General features: G+C 30.6%; 1 protein-coding gene across 1 annotated transcript in view; it reads left to right on the top strand.

Moving 5' to 3' along the window:
* LOC107437450 (interference hedgehog) overlaps positions 1-27054 on the top strand; it is a gene marked incomplete at its 3' end in the record, with an annotated part of 56214 nt that overhangs the window by 3425 nt on the left and 25735 nt on the right. The window contains 1 exon segment of the mRNA XM_043049338.2: positions 25586-25680. Within this exon segment, the coding sequence (XP_042905272.2) occupies positions 25617-25680 (64 nt within the window).

Genomic DNA, 27054 nt, shown 5'->3' with positions numbered 1-27054 from the left:
GGACAATTCAGGCCAATTGCCCCGGAAATGATAAACTGCCTTATTTCAAGTATGAAAACACACTGCAAGGCCTGTATATCTGTACGAGGGGACCATTCCGCCTATTAACCCTTTTTTGTTGTTTATTCTGCAACCGCTGTTTCAGGGCTCGAAAAAACTCAGAAATTTTACCCGTCCCCGAGGACGGCTCGTCCAACAATGCACCCGTCCTCCGTGGAAAATAACCCGTCACATTTAAATAAATAAAAAAATAATTTTCTCCTATTTATTACAAACATTTATATAAATTGCACAATGAATTAGTCGTTACTATAGGATTACATTATACAGTAATAAAAGAAATACTAGGTTACTAATAGTAACCAGTATTTCTTTTATGAAATAATTTAAATGACAAGGGTCAAGTTATCTGGAATGTCAAGTTATCGAAGGGTACCGCGTTTTTTAAATGAATCAAATATGACGTTTGCCAGTTCCACAATCAAGCCAATGATTTACAGAGGTTTCTGAACAGAAATCTGAAAGGGGTTTTCCATTTAGGTAGTTGTTCATAATTGTTTTTAAAGCTTCTTGTTTAAGACCAGTACGTATTGTGTTTTTTTGTAAGTTTATTGCTGCAAAGCCCCTTTCAACCGCTGCAGTACTCCCAGACAGAGAAAACATCAATATATGCGCAGTATGTTGCTGTATTGTGGGTCATTTTGCTGCCTTGTAACTTACAAGACTCTTGTAACGTAACAAAAATTAAAAATGTATCACGAACATTAACGGGAAAATGGCCGTCCGCGCGGACGTCGGATTCGAGAAATTCGTTGTCCGCGGAGAATTTTTGACCGTCGAGGCCTGGCTGTTTTTCGAGCCCTGCGCTGTTTCATTCCTTCCGACTCCAACAAGTGTTACGCAAGATCATGGGTGTGTATTACAAGTGTTGAATGGTTACTAGTTTTGTACTGTATCAATGTATGTACAGATCAAAATTCATTAAAATCGGTCCAGTAGTTCTTGAGATAATCGACCAAGTCTGCAAATTCTCTTAATTTCTTACGCCAGTGTATATGACTGATGGTGATTCTCGTAAAATGAGATTTTATTTATTTATTTATTTTTTTGATATTTAGAGTACTAAACATTGCGCCGTTGCACAAAACGGTCGTTGTATTTTCGAAACTAATTTAATTTCTTGGTAAAAGCAGAAGGAAAAAAAAATTAGAGATTTTTGGCAAATTCAAGCACGATCGTCAGGGGTCTATCATGATTTAGCTTTACGGTTCCTGTTATATAAAATTGTACGAAAAAAATATCTTAATTTTGTGAAAATAAGAAAAGTTTTTGAATTATAAAGATAAATTCAGATAAATTAAAAAGAAATTTATAAAAACTCTGCCCACAGTTTTCTGATTCTAAAATTATCATAATTATGCGTGTTTTCTTTTTTCATAGATGAGTGGAAGCCGAAGTCCTGCTTTTGCCGAAAACGTGTCTAAAAAATAGTCGTTTGAAAATTTTGAAATAATAACGTTATATAAACTTTTTTTTCCTAAGGAAGAGTTTTGTGAAGAGTCCTTTTTACTATAAAACAACTGACTTTGCAAAATAAATAAACGTGTTTTTAAAGGAATTGCCGTTTTTAAATTTTGATTTAATAACGTCATCAACCAACCGTCATCATCTATTATGTGAAGGTTCGATTTTACGTTAAAATAATTTGTAAAACGTTCGTAGGGATAAAAAATTTTCATCAATAAATCTCTGGTAGTATTGGATAAAATGTAGAAACCTATAAGGTAAATAAACTTATTTTTGAAGGATGACGCCCTACTATATTAAGGGAGGGGAGACAGCATTTTAGTTTGGGCAGACAGATGAAGAACTTGATTTTAATTGTCAATGAACTAGTGCCTGGCAAATTGAACGAAAAATGTGTGGAACGTGTAGTTGCCAGATTTCATTCTTTTTTTTTAATTTTATTTATCTTAAGGATAGCACGAAAGGAAACCGCTGGTCTTTTTAAGAGATGTGATTAATAGGGTGGGCGTGACGTGTAAGATGAGTAATGGCGTCATCGATTTCTTGTTCTTCAATTTCTTTTTTTGTTGTTGAATAAAAAATTCTTTTAAGATGAAACTAGATTCCTTGTGCACATGTTCAAAGGCGGCATATTGGAGCGGCGTAATTAAGTGGCGTTGTTTACGTGGGATTATTGCACGTCCTTTTTATTTTTATATGCACAATTGTGAAAGTCAAGAGTGTTTAGTCAATGCTTTAAATCAGAGCCGTCGCGAAAAGAGGTGTTTTTAAACTTTTGTGGCCCCTTTGGCGGCCCCAAACAATTGGATTTTTTTCATTTTATAATTTAATGCGCATTTTGTTAGGAAATGTCAGCTTTGTGTTTTTAACAATCTATCTATATTATATAAAACGCTAATACGTACGTATGTATCAATAAAACCGATGATATTTCTTTTCTCGCGTAGGCAACAGTTTTTATTTTAATTGATAGGCTTCGGCGCGCAAGAGCACGTAGTGAGCATTATATGGTTAATCTATATTATATAANAAATTTTTTGCTCGTTAATGTAAGATGGACAAATACCTTGTAAAGCCAATATCTTCTACTCCGAAACGGACAAATGAAAATGAAACAAATGTGGGTAGAAACGATCAAAACGAAACAAATACGCATTTGAGCAACCTAATGAGAATAGCGGATGAAAAAGTAGATGTAGAACTTTTTCCATTTGATGATGCTGCAAAAATATTCAATGCTTTCAAAATTAGAAGATATTAAAAATGCATTATGATTAAAGAAAAGATTTTTTTTCCAAGTCTCTTGGTGTTTTTTTTTTTTTTTTTAATTTTTGGAAATCTCACCCTGTTTTTGAGAAAAGGTGAGAAATTCTCACCCATTTTTTTTCTGAGATGAAAACGCTGAAGTTGAAGTAATTATTGCGTATATAAATAATATAGTAATGGAGGAGGCACTTTCAGTTTTTGATATTTTGTTTAACTTTCTCCAGAAATATTTAAAGGATAGTTTTTTAACTTTAGAGGTATAAATCAAAATGTGATGGTATGAGGAAGTAAAACATACTTAATTGGAGGATAATTCCCCATCCTAACTGTGAATTTGAATAAATCCCCTCGTTAATTTTAATAAATCTTGTTTAATAGAATAAAATGGCATTTGTGGCAAGAAAACGGAAAACTTCATCAGATCGACTCAATAATCAGTTCTAAAATGGACAGAAAAAGAGAAATACTCTTTAATTACGGCGAAGAAAGATCCGTTGAAAAATAATTGGAATCATTAAGTACTTTCCATCTCTTAATGGTTGTAAACTTGTTATATTCGTTAGTTAGTTAGTCTATTAAGAATTATTGGGGCAAAAGCCATTTTTGGCTATACCTCATCTATAACTTGTTTTATAAAAAAACATTTTGCTATAAGATAAAGCTAAATTGATTTGTAAAAACCAATGTTCCTCAGATAATTAAAACTGTTATTCTGTGGTTTATCCCCAATTAATAAAGTAAATAGTGGATTAAAGCTACCAAAATGCCACTGTCTCTGGGTTTTAAATTTGTTACAGTAGGTTAAGATACGTTTAATAGTGAGCGGCTCCCCACAATGATGTTTATGGGTTATTAGAGTGCGAACTGCTTTCGACTAATACAGTCCCTGACCAAATTATAAGACGCACTGTAAGATTCTTTGTAAAATCTTAATTATCCGGTGATACTTTACACCTTTATTGTTTTTATGCGCCTGAAACCGGTTTGCACTTATTTACGTTCTTGTATCAGTTGGTTAAATTTGACGATATATTATATAGAGTATTTATTATATTAGTATATTATAATAATTAGACCAAATTATTAAACAAACTGTAGTGTTTTAATAATGACATGTTTTGCACGAGTTTATACGCAATACTTTTATATTTAAGCACACATGTAATGGGTTTTCATTCTAGAAATTTTTTATTTACTTCATTTTGTATTTATAAACAAGGTTTCAGTCGCTTAGAAACAATAAACCTATGTAGTATCACCTGATAGTTAAGATTTTACATGGAATCTTATAGTGCGTCTACTAATTTGGCCAGGGACTGAATTAACTGACTGAAAGTAACTGAATTTAGACTTTTATAAGATTCTATAGAAGGTTTAATGCGCAATTTATTACATATTTTATTTTCCCAGTGTAAATACTGGCAATCGCATTTTTGATATCTGTGTAGGTTAGAGGGCTGTTTGTTATATTGTTTGTTGACTAGCCACGTTATCTGCTGTTTCATTACCTGAAATGCCATCATGACCTGCCACTCAACGGAAAATTATTTCATATTCGTAGGAGTAAATTTCTGTATAGGTTTAAATTATTATTTATAATGGAATGTGATTTTAGTTGTTTATTTTGTAAGGCATCGATGCTACTTCCTCAATCTGAATATATTAACCATTTTTTCAAAAACTAATATATATATTGGGGAGCAAGATAAATTGCATGGCATTCAGATGTAAATACGGGGCATCCATCACTTAGAAAACCCCGAAGAAGGATTATGTTTTACATCAAAAAAGGATCTCTTTTCATTTCGTAATCACGCATCGTTTCCATGTTTTAAATATTGACAGGTCAAATACCACTTTAGACTAATTTATGAGATGCAGCTGGAAAATAAGTAATTCATCGCAGCAAAATAAATATTCTGTTTTTAAACACGCCTCTTGCAATTTGACTGTAGAGAAAACGAAACTTTCGATTTCATCTTTTCTTGTTACAAGTTCTTCTCTTGTTTGTTTCTTGTATCAAGTCTTGTTACATCTTTTCTTGTAAAGAAACAAAGTTATTTTCTAACTGCGACTGGTCAATTACTACATCTATTAATTATTTTAAACCTATTGGAAATTCTCTCCTAAATCCAAAAATCCGATTGTTTTTTCCTCCAAATGTATAATTATTTAATTATTAAGCATTTAAATTTCCAAAAAAGGCCTCCGTAGGTGATGCAATCCAAAACGATCCCTGATTGGTTATGACGTAGCATGTGCTCAATGGAAACGTGTTGCCTCTATCCGCTAAGGCTATTTCAACGCTCTTTTAGTTTTAATATCACTCAGTGGCATGAATATCCTTTGTATATTATTAGTAAAATTTTTGTTAATTAAATTTACGACTTTGAATAGTGTGTGCGAAATGGAAGAAAGATATTTAGAACTTCAAATTGTTTATTTAATAATAGAATAGCTGAAGAAATGATTATGTAGCTCTTCACAGCGAATCAACACTTCTTTTCGGTTTTAATGAGTGGTGTTCGAGTTCATAGAAAATATTATTTAATTCCAAATTGGATCGAAGTAGTATACATTTAAAAAAGGGTGGGCGATTTTATTGTTCGACATTGCATAAATAAAATAAAAAAAAGGAATCAGTATTTTCATGTATGAATGTTCATTGAAAAATGTCCATTAGAAAAAGAAAAAAGATATCAAATATTTTGAGAAATGAACCCGAAAAATATTTTTTCTCTAAACTCGGATGCATTTTTCTCTGAAGCATTCTGCAACCTGACAATTTCTATAGTGAATAGTTATCAAATGTTTGTGGTGTATTATTGTTATTATTTTACCCATTGGCAAAGTGAGTCTTGTTTTGGATTTGATGGCGTGCGCACTTTTCATCTGTGTTCAAGAGTAATAGTAAACAGTGTGCATGCGTTGCTATGGCGACCGTCGCTGTTTGATAATTTTTTATAACGCTTTTCTTTTATTTTTATTTTCACCAGCAGTCATTCTTAATGCATTTACATAATAATAATTTAAAATATTTTTGTATTCTTTTTATTATTGATTTATAATTACTGTGTTGACAATGATTTTAATATAAATATGAATGCTGAAGAAGGAAAAGTATTTTGTGACGTCTTGAAACACGTACATAGGCAGGATTTGAACACCAATCAGACCACAAACATCAATTGAGACAGTTTTTGAAACCCATGTTCGAAGGTCACCCCTTCGAACATTGAGCCCTAGAACGCAAACATCGGATCATTGAAGGAAAAATGATTCAAAGCGGTTCTTTTTTTACAGACGGAAATAAAAACGCAATTTTATCTGTTATTTTGTGTTGATACAAATAATTTAAAAAAACTTTTTAAGCATTTACAAAAATACAAATAATATTTTTTTGGAATTAGGAATGTTTTGCAATATTATTCTAGTAATAATTACAGTTTTATAATGAATTAAATGTTGATAGTAGTGTCTTTTTTCTTAAAACTATTTTTTCGGATATTTTCCTTCATTCTAAATGCAGTATCTCAAATTATTTCAGTTCAAACTATTTGAAATTTTGCTTGAATGTTTTATATACATTCTAGGGAATAGATTATGAACTAGTTGATTAAGCGGAGTTAATTTATGATTTTTATAGTTTTTTTCTTCTTCTTATTTGTTTATTGGTTGAATTTAAGGGTGTCGTATCTTACCTGGAAATCGTGGATAAGTGTGTTAAATAGTCGAATACTTATCATAAGCGTTAAATGCAATACAATCTATGTATTTCGGAGACATAAGAAATCAGAATCATAATATATATCTACAGCCCTATTACAGCCCTGTATGTTTAAAGATCCAGGACTTCAGAACGTTATAGCCTAACATTTGTCTAAAAGGAAAGCGCCAAATCACGTGTTTAGATATCGCCAAAAAAACACTCTTTTTTGGAATTTTTTATCTTATCTGGTACGGCTTTTTCTAATTTCATGAGAATTAGATTCTTAGTTCGAATTTTGTTATTTTTATCTACCCGCAAAACCAGTCGACCAAAAACATGAAGCATCTATGTTTTTTTTTTCCGATTTCATCTTACATGGGGGAAAAATAGAAACATTATTTAGTAGAATCGATTTAGAAACAAATGTTTTCTTTTCGCATTGCGAAATAATTACACCCGTGGTGAAATATCGTTTGAAGTTTTCCGATTTAATAAATGTAGACGCGCAGACGATAAAAATAAATAAATTTTTAAAAAAAGTTTAATTTTCTTTCATTGTATGGTTGGTCTTCTTTGATGTCTGGTGTTTATGCAACGTTCCATTTATACAGTTGATTTAAAGGAACAGATTTACGTTGACTGAGTTAATGTGCAGTAAGGATAAATAATTTATTAACTACTAATTTTTTGTATAGTTAAGCAGAGAAGAGTGAGGGGTCCCCAGCTTTTCTTTTTTAGGGACATACTAGATTTAAAGAACTGGTTCTTTGAAGGCTCTGTTGCCTTATGAAATATCTAGAGTTCACCGATTAAACAAATCATCAGTCATAGTACATAGCGTTTTTAAAAAGTGCTTAAAGGTGCTTTTTTTTAGTGTTTTTAAAGGGTGCTTCATTTTTCCCATTTCGAAAATGGGATTTTTTTTCATTACCATGTCGTATTATGCAAAAGCGTGTTTTTCACATTGTTCTATTCAACGTTTTTACTCTTCATTCAAACAATGCATTTCGGCGTACCGTAGGTACGTAGCGTATGAAAGTGCCAATCATTTTACATGTTTGATGAAATACTTGCGGATCCACAAGTGCATATACTGAGCAGGGTTTGGTGAGATTCTTTGCACTCATATGTGCAACTCTGCTGCATTTTGCAAGATATTCTCAATTTCAGGCTTCATTTTCCACCCTCTGAAATCGAACCGAAAAATCTCTCGATCTTTTTATGGTGGCTAATATAATCATGAGAAGAGTTCTTTGTAAGAAGCTAGTTATTTTATCATGATCATGTAAAATCTTCGAAATTTATTCTAAATTTTGTCCATGTATATAGTGCTTAAAAAATACTTGAAAGGTGCTTATTTTTTGTTGAAAGGTTTGGCTACGCGCCCTGATCAGGGGTTAAATATAATGCATGGTGATTTATCTTGATATGAATGAGGAGATGCGCAACCATTTTCAAGCGAATAAACAAAAACTACAAAATAAAGTGTTGGAGGCAAATACTAATCTAATGCTGCAATAATTAAAATGCAGGGATTTCTTTAGATTATGTTTGAGAGTAATAATGACTGAGTTATGCACATGTGTAATTAATCTTTTTCTTGCGTGCCGAAAATAAAATTAATAAATGGAAATATATTTTAAGTAAATTCATATTAAACTACAAAGCAAATTATGGTAAATTTATAGGCATACAACAGAAAAGGTAGTTTAAATTTACATTTGTTCTGAAAGTCCAAAAAATAAAATTTGTTACTAAATGTGAATGTTTGGTGATATAATTTTGAAATAATATCTTTCTTTTTTCTTATCTACTTGCAAAGTTTTCTTTTCTTCTCTTTTAGTTTATTCGCACTAATTCATAAGCTACGGACCGATTAAGTAATTTTCTTTCTCAGTAAACTTTAAACCCAATGTTTTTTTTCTTCTTTTTCTTTTAATACTCGTTGTTGAACCTATTGAAATGGAAGAGCCAAAAGTTGCAATGAACAAAATTTTCCAGTTTTTAAAAAGCCACTAAAATTTTTCAATTTAATATTACAGTATTTGCTTATATATATTTGACTTTTGATTTTAAAATAAACGGCTTTAAATACGGAATAATATTTAATCATATAAAAACATAAATATGGATAGTTACATCAATGGGAGAATTGGCTTTGCATGCCATTTGAAAGTTAAATTAAATCTGGATAATGACTTATTGTTTTAAGTTTCAAGCACGACTCTAGATTTTTATTTGTTAGTTGACTTCTAACTTTTTATTATATTCATGCAAGAGAACGCTGGTTTACACGAATATGTCGATCTGAAGATCGTCAGCACTCCATATGTCAAGTTTTTCACAGCATTCTGGAAGACTATGAAATAGGAGGGCCTCAACTCTCGGAATTTCTTTTAGAGTTGTCCACTTGTGCTACGCGATGCGCATGCATTTCTGGACCTCCAACTTGCTCTTGAATACTGTGAACTCCACAAGTCTTTAGTTTTCAAATCCAGCAATTGCATTTGATGCAATCCAAATGGTTCCAGTATCAATTCCAAATGGTTCAGTGTTGATCTCATTTGTATAAAGGGGTTTGTCCAGACATTTTGTGAAAAGTCCTGTTTTTGTAAAATTGTGAAAAAGCTACTCATAGTTTGTGAATATAAAATAAGCGTCAAGTCACATTCTTTCAACCAGGGTCCTGCTTTTTTGAATTTGTGCAGATAGGGTCATCATGTTATTGCAAAAATTGCTGAAAACCTTTTCAAGAAAATTTTAAATTGTAAATAGATACACTGCTCAACAATTGCTGCTATGTACTAAATTAGAGATGCAACATACAAATATTTGGTATTTATCCTATACGCAGAATATTCATTTCGGACGAATAATGGAAACAAAATCACTCATATTTTTAATAATTTCAATTGACATATTTTAAATATTACAACTTAGTTATGAATCACTTTTAATGTGCTACGCATTAAGTAGATTTAAACAATTCTTAAGTTTATAATATTTTAAATTTAAAAAAATTGCCAGAAATTTATTTTTATCTACGTAATATTCTATTAATTAATTTTATGAATAAATATAAATTTATAAATTATTTATATACAAAAAAAATTATCATTTAATATCAATAACAATGAGCACACGATGTTTGTAAATATTGAAATATTTTCTTAGAATACTACATTTGGAATTCAAACTTAGGGAAACTTGGAAAACTTAATTCGTTTACATCCATCTTTCTTGTTTTCTGCCCTGGGAAGGGTTTATTCGATTAGCAAAACAATAATGAAGATAAACAAATTTGTGAAGGGTCCTATTAAAAGATAAATTATTTTGTGAAGGGTCCATTTTTATGAAAAGATATTTTGCTAAAGTTCCGTCAACGGACCCAGATTTCTTATATGTGTTGATAGGATTAACTATGAATGCGAGAGTACTTTTGATTGTTTTGAATTGCTCGAATTTCTCAGCGAAGCCATCCTTCATGTTTCTTTTAAAGCTATGCTGAAGTAATTGGTGTCTATAGTTGCATTGGTCTGATCGCGATATTGCTTCAGATTTTTAAAGTGAATAATTTAGATTTTTTTTAAATGAATAATTTCAAAATAATCTACTTCTTCAAGCAAGGCGTAGACGGGGGGGGGGNTTAATTTCGGACGAATAATGGAAAGGTCCTTGCAGTTTTAGATTTAGTTCATATAGTTTCATCATGGTAATTAACATTTTAATTGACAATTATGAAAATGGAAGCTCCTGAGAAATTAGGTACCTAAAAATATATTTTCTTACTTTTTAAATATTTTAATAATAAATAAATTATTTTTTTCATATGAAACTGGAGAGCCACAACTTATGCCAAAAGAGCCGCAGGTTGCCGACCCCTGGCCTACCCAATTTTTGGGCTTACGACTACTAATGTTCAACTACGTAGCCTTGTAATTTTGAACCTAATCCAGATTTTAAGGGAGCTCCTGGATCAAGTAGTAGGAGATATTTGCCTTCATGTAGAATTTTTTGATAGAACTTACCGCATTTCCGTTACATGGAGAAGAAGACCACGATAACCTCCCACGGTTAGCCTGACAGCAAGGGAACTCTAACCCATGATCCGTCTACCACTGTGGATATTTCACGTCAGCACTATGGTCGGTGCAAGCCGGATACGGAATTCGTATCGACCAGCCATCGCTGGGATTCGATCCCGGTTCACCTCTTTGGAAGGCGAACGCCATGTCCCCTGAACCATCGCGGCTCAAACCCAATGTTTAAAAAGAAGTTTTAAAACGAGAAATTAACACATTCTGATATTTTGAGAGAGGTTGTAAAATAGATCAGTAACTTATTGTTTCAAAGCATAGCTGCAATTTTTTTTCTTCTTTTTTTTAAAATTTATATTTTAATCAGCTCAGGGGCGAAGTTGAAAGGCTTTAGGGGCCACTTTGGATGAGCGGGCTGTAGGTTGTGCATCTTTGCTAGTTGATTAAGCGAAGTTAAGTTATACGAAAGCCGTATTTTTTTAGTTTGATTCTCAGGAACTATTCGACCAAATTTTGTATTTTGCCATGTATAATTACATTCTTTAAAAATTGTTACATTTTTTTTTAATATTATAAATAAAATGATAAATAATTACTTTAAATTGTTTATTGCATGGAATTATCTTTGGATAAACGAAATTTATAGTTGTCTGCAAATTTTTTTTTTTTTTAATTCGCTCGTTAGCATATTTAATTTCACCTCCTCGAACCATTAATATGGAGTCTTAAAACGTGAAGATCCGACCATTAGATCAAAAGCTATTCCGTTTCCCCCACCCCCATCCCTATGCACTGTACATTTAAAAATTTATTTAAGTAGATTATATTTGATTTAATTTAAACATTTTTTTTTTTTTTAAATTACGATTAGCTATGTCTCGTACTTCCCTATATAAGTTTCTGACACAAATGCATTAATTTTAATTATTAATTTCATAAGTTCCACGTTCTCATTTTCTTTAGTTGTGTTCTCGTTTCATATACTTTAATTTTTTTTATTTATTTATTTTTTTAGATCAAACGATTTTGTCCTCTGTTGCCAGGTGTTTGATTATAGTTTGGAGAGTGACTAGACTAGGTGAAATGAAGATAAGATTGCAGGCCATTTGCTAGGAGTGGCCTTTTTCCCTTCTGCTAAATTGGCAGAGGGTTACAGTAGGGTGCTGAGTCAGTTGTTCGAAATCCGGTTTCTGGGATCCCTTTAATCTGTGAATCGTTCTTCTGCTCGCCTGGCATTTGATACTAAATCGAGGTCTTTATGGACATTACTTAGTCCCCCTCACACTTATATTTTATTTCCTTTATTTATCTATATTTTTTTTAAGATTAAAACATTTAAGTTTTAAACTGTTGAAGTTTAAAATGGGGCAATATGTTGTCATAAAACCCTATTAAAAAATGTGGTAGCGTTGTATATTTATATTTAGTTTTTGTTAACTTCCATCTCTGTGAGGACAAAATCTTGCAGTACATATTTCGCCCACTTTTCGATGAACACTCGTATATGAACTTGAGCTCCATGCCTGCTGACTAGGGTTAGGATATTGATGACCTAGAAAATCTTGAATAATATCTTTAAAAAAAAAATGCAAAAAATAATAATAATAATATCGAAGAACAACGAAAAAGTCTTTAAAATGATAAATAATGCCTTTTATATTTTCCATGCCATACTTTTATAGCTTTTTTATATTTAAAATCGTAACCTTTATTAATAATTTAAAAAGGAATAAAGGGACAATTTCATTAGACGAAGTACAGCATAACAAAAAAATATAAATAAATAAGTGAATGAGAAATAAAAAAAATAATAATTTAAAAAAAAACTTTTTTTAAAAAAGATAAGTACACTAACATTTAATAGCACATCTCCATTAACAAATTTCTTATTTTTTATTAACTAATTTAGATATAAAGTCAGAAATTGTAGTTTTTTAGCATTTTGTAAGAATAATAAAATACTTAAATTAAAATTTTAATACAGTTTGTATTTGTGACGTCATTCACGAGCTTTTTCTCTATTTGCCACTTTCTATTTGTCATTTCAAGTATACTCGATAGATTATATTGTATCGTGACTTCTTTTTTTTTTTCGATGAGCGCTATTTTTCCATAAAAAATGATGGCTCTACTTTCCAATTTCTTCACATGTTTTTATCGTACATTAACATTAGTAATATATCTTCCAGTTAGTGATTTAATTCCTCAATTTTGTTGTTCTGAACTACGAAAATTCTCAAAAAAATTGAAGCAAAAAACTTATAGGAAATATAAAATATAAGTTCAGTTTTTGGAAAAGACAAGTCGAAAATTCAGGGAGTTAATGCCATAAAAGACATACACAAAATATTCCTCTCCTTTTTTTCCCATTTTTTTAAAAAAAAAACGTACATTTTATTTTATGTTAGCTTAAATCTTTCATTTGAATTTAATCCTCATTTTAGATAACAACTGTAGCTGTCAAAATTAAAGCAAAAAACAAAAAGCGAGGGGATGGTGATTTGCTGACTTATGCTGACAATGTCCTAATTTTTTTTTTTTTTTAATATTATATTATATTATCAGGGGTCTGTCCAGATATTTTGTGAAAGGTCCGTTTTTCGTGAAATTGTGAAAAAATAACTCACATTCTTTCAACCAGGGTCCGCTTTTANAATTAGAAAAAAAGTTGTTAAAAGATATTTAAGAACAGATTTTTGCATTTTCCCAACATGATTATATCAAATCATACTATTTGAAATAAAATATTAGGAAACAGAACAAAATTTTCAACATTTCCAAGCATCATTTTGTTTGGCATATTACATTACTGAAGAATGTCAAGTCATTCTTGACTTAGAGTTTGTTAGCAATTACAAGTTTTGAAAGTTTTGTTTAGCTATATTAAAGTTTTGTTAATATTTAAGAAATGCCAAATTTTAAATTCTTCTTTTTAGTTCTTGAATTTAATAATAGTTCCAAGTTTTTTTGTTTGTTTGTTTATTTCTAACAATTAAGAAGTGCAAAATTTTGAATCCTTTGCAAATCAAGCTATAATGATAAAAGTTAAGTATCACTATTTTCAATAAGTATGTTACAATATATCTGTATGAATGTTTATCCATCTATAAGAATACGTGTATATAGTTGCAAAATCAATAGCAATCATTTACAACATTCATTTATAAAGGCAATTAAGTGAAAATAATATATTGTCTGCTATATACCATAAAAGAAAGAAAACAGTAGGTTTTTGACGGTTTTTACCGGTAAAAACGTGGTTTTTACCACTGTCATGTCAAAAACCAGTTTTTGACGGCAAAAACCCAACCATGTGGCTAATATTGTTCTTTGTCAGAAACTAGTTATTTTATCATGATCATGCAAATTATTTTGAATTTTGTTCATGTACATAGTGCTTAAAAATATTGTTTTAGTGCTTAAAAAATACTGAAAAGGTGCTTATTTTTTGTTGAAAGATTTGGCTACGCACCTTGATCAGGGGTTAAATATAATGCATGGTGATTTATCTTGATATGAATGAGGGATACGCAACCATTTTCAAGCGATGAGCCACAAAAAGTACAAAATAAAGTGTTAGGGGCAAATATTAACATAATGCTGCGATAATTAAAATGTTTGAGAGTCATAATGACTGAGTTACACATGTGTAATTAATCTTTTTCTTGCTTGCAGAAAATAAAATTAATAAATGTAAATAAATTTTAAGAAATATTCTTATTAAATTACAAAGCAAATTATGGTAAATTTATAAGCATACAACACGAAAAGTAGTTTAAATTTACATTTATTCTGAGGTTTTACTATTATCCAAAAAATAAAAGTTAGTTACTAATACAGTATCAGGTTAATCTGATGAATGTTTGATGCTATGATTTCGAAATAATATTTTTCTTTTTCTTATCTACTTGCAAAGTTATCTTTTCTTCTCTTTTAGTTTATTCGCACTAATTCATATGCTACGGACCGACTAAGTAATTATCTTTCTCAGTAAACTTTAAACCCAATGTTTTTTTTAATTTTTTATTTTTATAATCGTTGTTGGACAGCCTACCCAGGGATCAGCAACCTATTGAAATGGAAGAAACAAAAGTTGCAATTTACAAAATTTTCCTGTTTTTAAAGAGCCATTAAAATTTTTCAATTTAATATTACAGTATTTGCTTATATATATTTGGCTTTTGATTTTAAAATAAACGGCTCTAAATGTGGAATAATATTTATTCATATAAAAGCATAAATATGGATAGTTATTTCAATGGGAGCATTGGCTCTGCATGCCTTTTGAAAGTTAAATTAAATCTGGATAATAACTTGTTGTTTTTAGTTTCAAGCACGACTCTAGATTTTTATTTGTTAGTTGACTTCTAACTTTTTATTATCAGGGGTCTGTTTAAAAGAAATTTAGGTCCGTTAACAAAATATCTTTCCATAAAAACGGACCCTTCACAAAATAATTCATCTTTTAATCGGACCCTTCACAAATTTGTTTATCTTCATTATTGTTTTGTTAATAAAATAAACCCTTCCCGAAAAAACAAAGAAAAACGGTTCGAAACGAACTAAGCTTCCTTAAGTTTAAATTCCAAATGTAGTATTCTAAGAAAATATTTCTACTGTTACAAACATCGTGTGTACATTCTTATTAAATGATATTTTTTTGTAAATAAATAATTGATCAATTTATATTTATTCATATAATTAATTAATAGAATATTATGTAGATAAAAATTAATTTCTGACAATTTTTTAGATAAAATATTACAAATTTAAGAATTGTTTAAGTTTACTTAATGCGTAACACATTAAAAGTGATACATTACTAAGTTGCGATATTTAAATTATGTCAATTGAAATTATTAAAAATGTGGGTGATTTTGTTTCCATTTTTCGCCCGAAAAGAATATTCTGTGTTGAGCAGTGTAGGCTAAATACCAAATATTTGTATGTTGCGTCTCTAATTTAGTAGCCGCAATTGTTGAGCAGAATCTTGTATCTGTTTACAATTAAAAACTTCTTGAAAAGGTTTTTAGCAATGTTTGCAATAACAGGACCCTATTTGCACAAATTCACAATAGCAGAACCCTGGTTGAAAGAATTTGACTTAATGCTTATTTTATATTCACAAATTATGAATAATTTTTTCACTATTTTACAAAAACAGGACCTTTCACAAAATGTCTGGACAGACCCCTGATTGTATTCATGCAAGAGAACGCTAGTTTACACGAATATGTCGACCCGAAGATCGTCAGCACTCCATTTGTCAACTTCTTCACCTCACTGTAGCATTTTTCTTGCACCGAATATGAGAGCCTCAACTCGCGGAATTTCTTTTAGAGCTGTCCACTTGTGCTGCATGCCTTTCTGAACTTCCAACTTGCTCTTGAGTTCTGTAAACTTCACAACTCTTTGGTTTTCAAATCCAGCAATTGCATTTGGAGCAATCCAGCATCAATTCCAAATGGCTCAGTGTTGATCTCAATTGTATATGTGTTGAGAGGATTAACTATGAATGCGAGAGTACTTTTGATTGTTTTGAATTGCTCGAATCTCTCCTGGGTTAAGTATTAGGAGAGATTTGCCTTCGTGGAGGACTTTTTGATGGAACTTACCCACATTTGCGTTACATGGAGAGGAAGACCACGATAACCACCCACGGTTAGCATGACAGCAAGGGGACTCTAACACATGATCCGTCTACCACTGTGGATATTTCATGTCAGCACTATGGTCGGTGCAAGCCGGATACGGAATTCGTATCGACCAGCCATCGCTGGGATTCGATCCCGGTTCACCTCTTTGGAGGGCAAACGCCATGTCCCCTGAACCATCGAGGCTCAAACCCAATGTTTAAAAAGAAGTTTTAAAACGAGAAATGAACACATTTTGATATTTTGAGAGAGATAGATCAAAATAGATCAACAACTAATTAAAATAGATCAACAACTAATTAAAATATATCAACAACTTATTGTTTTAAAGCATAGATGCAAATTTTTTTTTAAAATTTATATTTTAATCAGCTCAGGGGCGAAGTTGAAAGGCTGTAGGGGCCACTTTGGACAAGCGGGCTGTAGGTTGTGCATCTTTGCTAGTTGATTAAGCGAAGTTAAGTTATACGAAAGCCGTATTTTTTTAGTTTGATTTCTCAGGAACTATTCGACCAAGTTTTGTATTTTGCCATTCTTTAAAAATTTTTACATTTTTTTAATATTATAAATAAAATGATAAATAATTACTATAAGTTATTTATTGCATGGAATTATCTTTGGATAAACGAAATTTATAATTATCTGCATTTTTTTTTTAATTCGCTCGTTAGCATATTTAATTTCACCTCCTCGAACCATTAATATGGAGTCTTAAAACGTGAAGATCCGACCATTAGATCAAAAGCTATTCAGGTTGGTCCGTTTCCCCCACCCCCTTCCCTATGCACTGTACATTTAAAAATTTATTTCAAGTAAATTATAATTGATTTCAATAAAAAAAAGAATTATAAATTACGATTAGCTATGTCAATGTCTCATACTTCCCTATATAAGTTTCTAACACAAATGCATTAATTTTAATTATTAATTTCGTAAGTTCCACGTTCTCATTTACTTTAGTTTTGCTCTCGTTTTATATACTTTTTTTTTTTTTTTTTTGAGATCAAACGATTTTGTCCTCTGTTGCCAGGTGTTTGATTATAGTTTGGAGAGTGACTAGACTAGGTGAAATGAAGATAAGATTGCAGGCCATTTGCTAGGAGTGGCCTTTTTCCCTTCTGCTAAATTGGCAGAGGGTTACAGTAGGGTGCTGAGTCAGTTGTTCGAAATCCGGTTTCTGGGATCCCTTTAATCTGTGAATCGTTCTTCTGCTCGCCTGGCATTTGATACTAAATCGAGGTCTTTATGGACATTACTTGAGTCCCCCTCGCACTTATATTTTATTTCCTTTATTTATTTATTTTTTTAAGATTAAAATATATAAGTTTTAAACTGTTGAAGTTTAAAATGGGGCTATAGTCATAAAACCCTTTTTAAAAAATGTGGTAGCAATGTATATTTATATTTTGTTTTTGTTAACTAATTTCCATCTCTGTGAGGATAGAATCTTGCAGAAGATTTTTCGATGATCTTCATCTAGAACACTCGTATATGAAATTGAGGTCCATGCCTGCTGACTAGAGTTAGGATATTGATGACCTAGAAAATCTTGAATAACATCATTAAAAAATGCAAAAAATAATAATATTAATAACATAATTAAAAAATGCAAAAAATAAAAAATAATAACGGAAGAGTCTTTAAAATGATAAATAATGCCTTTCCATGCCATACTTTTAATAGCTTTTTTATATTTAAAATCGTAATCTGTATTAATAATTTAAAAAGGAATAAAGGGGCAATTTCATGAGACGAAGTACAGCATAACAAAGTAAATAAATAAGTGAATAACAATAATAAAAAAAATAATAATAATTTAAATTTTTTTTTTTTTTTTTAAATAGGTACTCTAACATTTCATAGCACACCTCCATAAAAAAATTTCTTATTTTGTAATTAACTAAATTAGATATAAAGTCAGAAATTGTAGTTTTCTAGCATCTTGTAAGCATAATAAAATACTTAAATTAAAATTTTTATACAGTTTGTATTTGTGACGTCATTCACGAGCTTTTTCTCTATTTGCCACTTTCTATTTGTCATTTCAAGTATACTCGATAGACTATATTGTATCGTGCCTTCTTTTTTTTTTTTCAACGAGCGCTATTTTGCATAAAAAATTATGGCTCTACTTTCCAATTTCTTCACATGTTTTTATCGTACATTAGTATAATAAATCTTCCAGTTGGTGATTAAATTCCTCAATTTTGTAGTTCTGTTTATTAAACTAAAGTTATCAAAAAAATTGAAGAAAAAAACTTAGATTTAGGAAATATAAAATATAAGTTCAGTTTTCGGAAAAGATAAGTCGAAAATTCAGGGAGTTTAATGCCATAAAAGACATACACAAAATATTCCTCTCCTTTTTTTTCCATTTTTTTTTTAAAAACGTACATTTTATTTTATGTTAACTTAAATCTTTCATTTGAATTTAATCCTCATATTAGATAACAACTGTAGGTGTCAAAATTAATGCAAAAAAAAAAAAAAAAAAAAAAAAANAAAAAAAAAAAAAAAAAAAGCGAGGGTATGGTGATTTGCTGATTTATGCTGACAATGTCCTAATTTTTTTTAAATATTATATTATATTTTTGTTGTTATTCCTTATGGGTCTGTGCGGAGTGTTTTTACACTCCAGTGAATGATTTATATCAAGTGCTGCTGCTAGGAAGAACAAAAATTTAAAACGTGCTTACGTAATATTTGAGCGGAATCTTTGTAACTAAAAAAGTTGTATCGATAGACTTGACTATATGCCTTGAGCATAATCTTAATATTTTTTTTAAAATATTCCTCGTAAAAAAAAAATTTAAAAAGGAATTAGGAAAATTTTTTAACTGTCAGAAGGACTTAATCTTAATGACTCGAGGGGTAGACCTCAAATATGATAATTAATAAGTGCAGACGATATTTTAAGTTATTGAAACAGGCACAAATATGTGCTTTCTCTGAATAAACATTTCTTTTTTTCAGCGAATTCAGATTTCGGACCCCCAAAATATAGGGGGTAGCCGCAATTTACGAAATATGGTCCCAATAGTTTTATCAGGAGAGCTATGGTAAGTTTAAACACGTTAATGTTAATTTTATTTTTTGCGTATTACGTCATGTTTGGAGAACTTAAGCGAATTAAAAAAATTTCGCAAAAAAATTATAAATTTCGCTTATCCAAAGGTAATTAAATGCAATAAATAACTTTTAATAAATTCATTATTTCATTCAATTATTTCATTTAAGAATGATCAAAAACAAATATTTGAATTGTGAGGTATAAAGGTATAATATTTTTTGCATCATTTATAAACAATGTAATTTTAGATGGCAAAACTTAAAATTTGAACGAAATTGGTCAAATAGTTCCTGAGAATTTGAATTTAAAAAAAAAGTCAGATACTTAAAATTTGATTTCTCATGAACTATTCGCCCGATTTTGTATTGTGTCTAAAACGATGCAAAAATTCCAAACCTTACAATTCAAAAGTTTTTCGACCATTTTTAAATTAAATAGTAAATGTTTACTAAAATTTACCTTTTGCATGGAATAATCTTTGGATAAATGAATTTTATAATTGTGTGTAAAAAATTTACAGTTTACTTAAAAAGTTCTCGAAATATAGCGAAATACGCATAAAGTCAAATTACCATTAGATTGTTAAAGGTTAGAAGCGCTCTCCTGATCAAACTATTGGGACTATATTTCCCAGATTGAGGCTACATATTTTAGGGGTCAGAAATCCGAAAAAATTGAATTTCAAAAAATTGCTCCTTTCATTTTGGTGAAAGTTTTTCAATTCTACACGCTTGAACAAGGGAATACTCTCTTTAATGTACATGATGCGTAGCGTTTTTAAAAAGTGCTTAAAGGTGCTTATTCTCGATTTTTATTTTTTAAAAGCCCTTAATGTTGCTTAATTCATTGGGTGTTTTTAAAAAGTGCTTAATTTTCCCTTTTCAAAAATTAGATTTCTTTTCGTTCTATGTCGATTTTGGACACGTATTATGCAAAAGCGTGCTTTTCACATTGTTCTATTCAACGGTTTCACAATTCATATCATCATACCGTCGGTCCATAGCGTATGAAAGCGCCAAACATTTTACATGTTTGATGAAATACTTGCGAGTCCTAATTTGCGTCTACTGAGCTGGGTCCGATGAGATTATTGCACTCTCGTGTGCAACTCTGCTGCATTTTGCAAGATATTCTCAATTTCTGGCTTCATTTTCCACCCTCTGATTTCGAACCGAAAAATCTCTCGATCATTTTATAACGGATAATATAATCCAGAAAAGAGTTCTTTATCAGAAACTAGTTATTTTCTCATGATCAGTCTTTGAAAATTATTTTGCATTTTGTTAATGTGTGCAGTGCATAAAAATATTTTTTTTGAGTGCTTAAAAAGTATTTAAAAGATGCTTATTTTTTGTTGAAAGATTTGTCTACGCGCCCTGATATATTTGATCCGAACTGTTAAAACTGCTCCTTTATTTGTAATAGGAGTTATTCACTTACAAAATTAGTGAAATTTACGAAAAATGACTCTTTTTTTCTTCTTTCTTTTTGTTTTAGCTTTCTTTTTTCCCCTCCCCTTTGTCGTGTTTATTTCCCCCCCCCCTTTAAAAACAAATTCTGCTGTGATTATTTTATTTTTATTTGATTTCCTTGTTAATGATATCATCTACTTTCCTTTTTTTTAGAACGTCAACGTTTGTTAATGCATTCTTGCCCAAATTACTCACTTCTTACTTTTTTGCACACACATATAATAACAAACGTTGCCACTACATAATTTTCTACTTTTGAATAGCTGCAAAATGTTGCGTGTTCTATTCGAATAAATCAGTTACTTCTGTAACTGCGAAAAGTGTGTGTGTTGTTAAAAAAAAAAAAAAATCATAATAATGGATCACGCTGTAGTGCGGTGATTTTTTTCCCCCTCTTTTTCTTTTGGGGGAACAGACGATATTTCATTTATGTAATGGCATGTTTTAGAAAGCTGCAGATGTCTCCTTCCCCACCCCTTATAGAATCCTCACAATGAGTAAGAAAGCAGCATAGGGGGTACTTGTGAGGAAAAAGGAACAAAAGAGAAACTTTCTTGGAATTGAAGTGATGAGAACTGTCAGAAATCGGAACCTTTGTGTGTTTCTTTCTTTAAAGGGTTAAGAGCTATGAGGTTTCATGGAAACAAGATTCTTACCTATGCAGCAGTTCTCTTTCATTTGTACTTTCTCTATTTTATCAAATGGTTTCCTTAAAATGCCAATATGTTATTTTAAAAAATCACGGTGCCTGCACACAAAGACAAACTCATGGTGCTTGGCGTTTTTAAAAAGTGCTTAAAGGTGCTTATTTTCAATTTTCGTTTCTTAAAAGCCCTTAAAGGTGGTTTTTTCATTGGAAGTTTTTAGAAAGTGCTTAAATCTCCCCTTTTCGAAAATGAGATTTTTTTCTTTCTTTACCATGTCGATTTTTGCCACGTATTATGCAAAAGCGTGCTTTTCGCATTGTTCTATTCAGCGTTTTCACAATTCTTTCAATCTATTTCGGCGTACCGTCAGTCCGTAGCGTATGAGAGCGCCAATCATTTTGCATGTTGTTTGATGAAATACTTGCGAGTCCGTACGTGCGTCTACTGAGCTGGGTCCGATGAGATTATTGCACTCTCGTGTGCAACTCTGCTGCATTTTGCAAGATATTCTCAATTTCTGACTTCATTTTCCACCCTCTGATATCGAACCGAAAAATCTCTTGGATCATTTTATAATGTCTAATCTAATCAAGAAAAGAGTTCTTTGTCAGAAACTAGTTATTTTAATTATGATCATGTAGTCTGTGAAAATTATTTTGCATTTTGTTAATGTATATAGTGCTCAAAAATATTTTTTGATTGCTTAAAAAGTACTTAAAAAATCCTTATTTTTTGCTGATGGACTTGGGTACGCACCCTGAAACTCTTTCATCCCGCCTGTTGGCCATTAGTAATCAAATATGTAAGGCTGGCTAGTAAACTTTATTTTCTTAAATGTTGCGTTTTAAACTAGAATTGATAGAGTTAGATTATATGCTTCAATCCAGCGTCGTATGTATTTGTCTTGATTTTATACTTCTGTATTTGCTTTATGTATTTTATATTGTATTCTCTTCCTGAACTTTGACAAAACCTTCAGGGTACAGAAAGAGCAATTTGAACATTTGTCGTACCCTCTCGATAGAAAAGGTTTTGCTTCCGGAGCTGGTACCCCCTGAAGACGACAGCTTCAGTTGTCATATTTATTTATTTTTCCTTGTTTCTTTTGTTTCAATTCCTTTTGGATTCTCAGCGGCTTAGCGCGTTTTTCCACTGGAAGTACTGTTTTTAATTGCTTTAATTATTTTGAATTCTTTTCTTAATATATTCTTAATATCTCCTCATATTTGACTAAGCCAATTATTTATTCAAAATCATTTTGAATATTGGTGAAAATTAAGTTCTCAGTTATGATTGTCTTCTACATTTCGAAAGTAATTAGTAGTCGTCGCTACATTTAAAAAAAAAGTAGTTGTAGTTGACCACAAAGAAAATGTAGTTTTTTCGACCGCTGGTCATGCATTACTCTTGACCCTCAATCTTTCTATATAAATACTTTTCATTTTTATGCTGTACCGTGTGTGTAATATATAAATTAAAATACGCATTGTACCGCCTCTTGTATAAGATATGATCCCTGAATTTTTAATTCGTTCAAAATAGGTCCAGAGTGCTTAGCGTTATTAAAAAGTGCTTATTTTTTATTTACATTTTTTAAAAGTCTTTAAAGATGCTTTGCTTTATCCGGGGCTTATAAAAAGTGCCTAATTTTCTATACTTTAAAGACAGATTTTTTTCATTGCCGTGTCAATTTTTCTAAATTTCAAAAAATTCGGCATTTTCACAATTTTTTCTGCGATATTTATCAGAAACTAGTTATTTTATCAAGATTATGTGAAGTTTTGGAAAATTTTTATGAATTTTATTGATTTTATGTTTATAAATTAAGAACTTTAAACGATAGGGAAAAAAATGATTTTTATTACAGCACAGATCCTAATTATGATTTTCTTTTTTGGAAAGCGATTAAAATATTTTTTGAGTGTTTAAAAAGTACTTAAAAGGTGCCTATTTTTTATTGAAAAATCTGGCTACTGTCCCTGTGATCACTGCTTGGGAATCTCTTTATTTTCTCTTGCAGGAAAAAATTTCATTTTTGCTGAAATTGCTTTTGGGAAAGAAAAAAAAACTGCATATTAAATTAAGATAAATGTGTGTTTACAAATTAATTCTGTTCTATACCTTTAAAATAATATGCAAAATGAACTACGAAAAATTCCATTGAGACAAACTTTAAAAAACACACAGATTTTAAACTTAAAAGAGCCTAGGGTTGAAATAGGCAAACAAGAAAATGTACGCATGTTATCCAGTTTGAAGTGCTTGTGGAATTCTTCCTTGTCAAAAGAATTTGAACATCTGGGAATTAAATAATGTGTGCCTTGAGAGTAACAAAAGAATACCCCAACCCCCAGTCCTGCCCCCCCCCCATTCACTGAACAATGAATAAAATGCAGAGAAAGGTCCTTTTAAAAGGTCTGACATGCGGGGCAGTTGTTAAGAGGTGACAACCTCTTCCTAGTTTTTTTTTTTTTTTTTAAATCTGTTTTGTTCGAATATTTTTTGTTTTTTGTCTAGAGAAAATAGTGTAGAAATTGCAACTGCAATAAAGAACTGAAAAGTGATCTAGTAATAGATTTTTATTATTTTTTTATTTATTAAAATTCTTGTCTCAGTTTTTTTATTCTTAAAAGTTATCTAACCTATCTCTTACGGATTTTGGATAAAAGAAACTTAAATTAAGTGCATAAATGTTAATGCCAAAATAATTAAGAAGCCGCATTCATGACGCGGGAAAGGGGGTTGTGATTTGCTTATTATGTTTGTCAAGTGTGGAGTACTTAACGATGCTTAAGTAAGATATTAAAATCCATTTATTTTCAAAATTTTCTCAAAAAGCAAAATGAAAAATGCAGGGAAGAAAAAAAAAGTTTCACGTGATTTAAAATTTATTGCACAAAATAATTTTTGTTCAGAAAGTCTGAAAAACATTTGTATTTTTAAATTATGTAAAATTCATTGCACGAATTTTTTTTTTTTTTTTTTNGTTTTTGTTTTTGTAGGTAGTCTTGAAAATAGTCTAAAAAATTAGCTATGCTTNAACTACGAAAAATTCCATTGAGACAAACTTTAAAAAACACACAGATTTTAAACTTAAAAGAGCCTGGGGTTGAAATAGGCAAACAAGAAAATGTACGCATGTTATCCAGTTTGAAGTGCTTGTGGAATTCTTCCTTGTCAAAAGAATTTGAACATCTGGGAATTTAATAATGTGTGCCTTGAGAGTAACAAAAGAATACCCCAACCCCCAGTCATGTCCCCCCCCCATTCACTGAACAATGAATAAAATGCAGAGAAAGGTCCTTTTAAAAGGTCTGTCATGCGGGGCAGTTGTTAAGAGGTGACAACCTCTTCCTAGTTTTTTTTTTTTTTTTTAAATCTGTTTTGTTCGAATATTTTTTGTCTAGAGAAAATAGTGTAGAAATTGCAACTGCAATAAAGAACTAAAAAAGTGATCTAGTAATAGATTTTTTATTTATTAAAATTCTTAGTCCCTGTTTTTTATTCTTAAAAGTTATCTAACCTATCTTTTACGTATTCATGACGCGGGAAAGGGGGTTGTGATTTGCTTATTATGTTTGTCAAGTGTGGAGTACTTAACAATGCTTAGGTAAGTTATTAAAATCCTTTTATTTTCAAAATTTTCTCAAAAAGCAAAATGAAAAATGCTGCGAAGGAAAAAAAGTTTCACGTGATTTAAAATTTATTGTACAAAATAATTTTTGTTCAGGAAGCCTGAAAAACATTTGTATTTTTAAATTATGTAAAATTGATTGTACGAATTTTTTTGTTTTTTTTGTTTTTGTTTTTGTAGGTAGTCTTGAAAATAGTCTAAAAAATTAGCTATGCTTTATATTTTTTGAAGGTGGCCTGGAAAATGGTGTTTAGTAACTTTTTGTAGATAACCTGGAAAAAAATAAAATCATTGTAATTTTGATTTTTTTTTCATATAATCTGAGAAATCAATTAAATTTGTTTTTTTTTTTGGTCGATAGTATGAAAAATTAATTGTATGATGTGTGATATAATATTTTTGTAAGATAATCAGGGAAAATTTTTAAGCAAAATAATTTTTGCGTAGAAATCCTAAGAAATCAATTGTACTATATTTTTTTGTAGACAGACTTAAGAAACTTACTGTGCGATTTAATTTCATCTTAATTGTCTATGAAACTAATTTTTATTGTTTTTATTTTTATGTAGGTGTCAATGAGCTGACTATAAAAGGACTAGAATGTGTTCCAACGAAATAGCTTTTGTAGTAATTTTGGCTTCTTTATTTTCTGTTGCATTTTCAAGTAAGTTTGTTTCACATCATTGACTTGTTTTTGTTTCTAAGATATTTCAATAATGTCTAACTTTTAATGCCTTTAGTCTGCTGTACAAATTTTAAAAAGAGATTATGATGCTTGTCGATTATAGGGACCACATGTTGATGACTAATTATCCAACTTGTCGCCAATTCGAACGTTCGTACCCACAACCAATCTGCCGAATTTAAATATTGAGATGTGTTGTCAAAAAATATCTATCTTTACATTATGTCGCAATATTTTTCCAATTGAAGTAATCTGTGTATTATTTTTACATTGTCAATATTTTAGTGACCCCAGTAAAATTTATCAATCGCAACAATATCGTATTCAATAAGTATAAAATATTCGCTTTATTATTATTTTTGTTTGTTGATATATTATGTTATCGATCAGGGGTCTGTTTAGAAAAATTTGGGTCCGTTAACGGACCCTTGACAAAATATGTTTTCATAAAAACGGACCCTTCACAAAATATTTTGACTTAAAATCGGTCCCTTCACAAAATGATTTTTCTTTTAATCGGACCCTTCACAAATTTGTTTATCAGCTTTATTGTTTTGTTAATTGAATAAACCCCTCCCAGGGCAGAAAACAAGAAAGATGGATGTAAACGAATTAAGTTTTGTCTTCGGCAGACGATTTTTCCATTCTGCGTTCAGCAGTGTAGGCTAAATACCAAATATTTGTATGTTGCATCTCTAATTTAGAAGCAGCAATTGCTGTTTATTTTTGAAAATTTAAATTTTTTTTTTTTATAATTTTGCATTGCTGAGCATAATCTTATATCTATTTACAATTTAAAAACTCATTGAGAAAGTTTTTTTTGCAATAACCGGACCCTATTTGCACAATTTCATAAAAGCAGGACCCTGGTTGAAAGAATGTGAGTATTTTTTTCACGATTTCACAAAAACCGGACCTTTCACAAAATGTCTGGACAGACCCTTGTCAATAATGATCGCGATGTTATCGTATTCGATAAGTATTGTTATCGTTCACCATCGTGATATTGCCATATTTGATACACCTGTTTTATCAAACAAGATGACCGGCGTAAATCATAATCTGCCGTTTTTCCTACATGCGAAATGGGCTTTAAGGTCCTCATAATCTATATGTCCCGAGATACGAATTTGAAAATTATGTATAAATTTATTGGTTCCAGCTTTGACTGCTTGAAATCATTTACTTCAGGATTGGGGTTTTGGACAGGACACGTTGGTTTTACTGTCTTAAAACTGTCCTAAACTGACTAAAACTGTCTTATAGTGTCCAAAACCTTGAACTTTGGTAAAAGGTAAAAATTCTATAGGTGTAACCATTGTGCACATAATACAGTACAGAACCCGTTATCCG

Source organism: Parasteatoda tepidariorum, chromosome 2 (genome assembly GCF_043381705.1).
Source record: "Parasteatoda tepidariorum isolate YZ-2023 chromosome 2, CAS_Ptep_4.0, whole genome shotgun sequence".
Lineage (NCBI taxonomy): Eukaryota > Metazoa > Arthropoda > Arachnida > Araneae > Theridiidae > Parasteatoda > Parasteatoda tepidariorum.
Note: the sequence above shows the minus strand (reverse complement) of the source record. Positions and strands in the feature narration are given on the sequence as shown.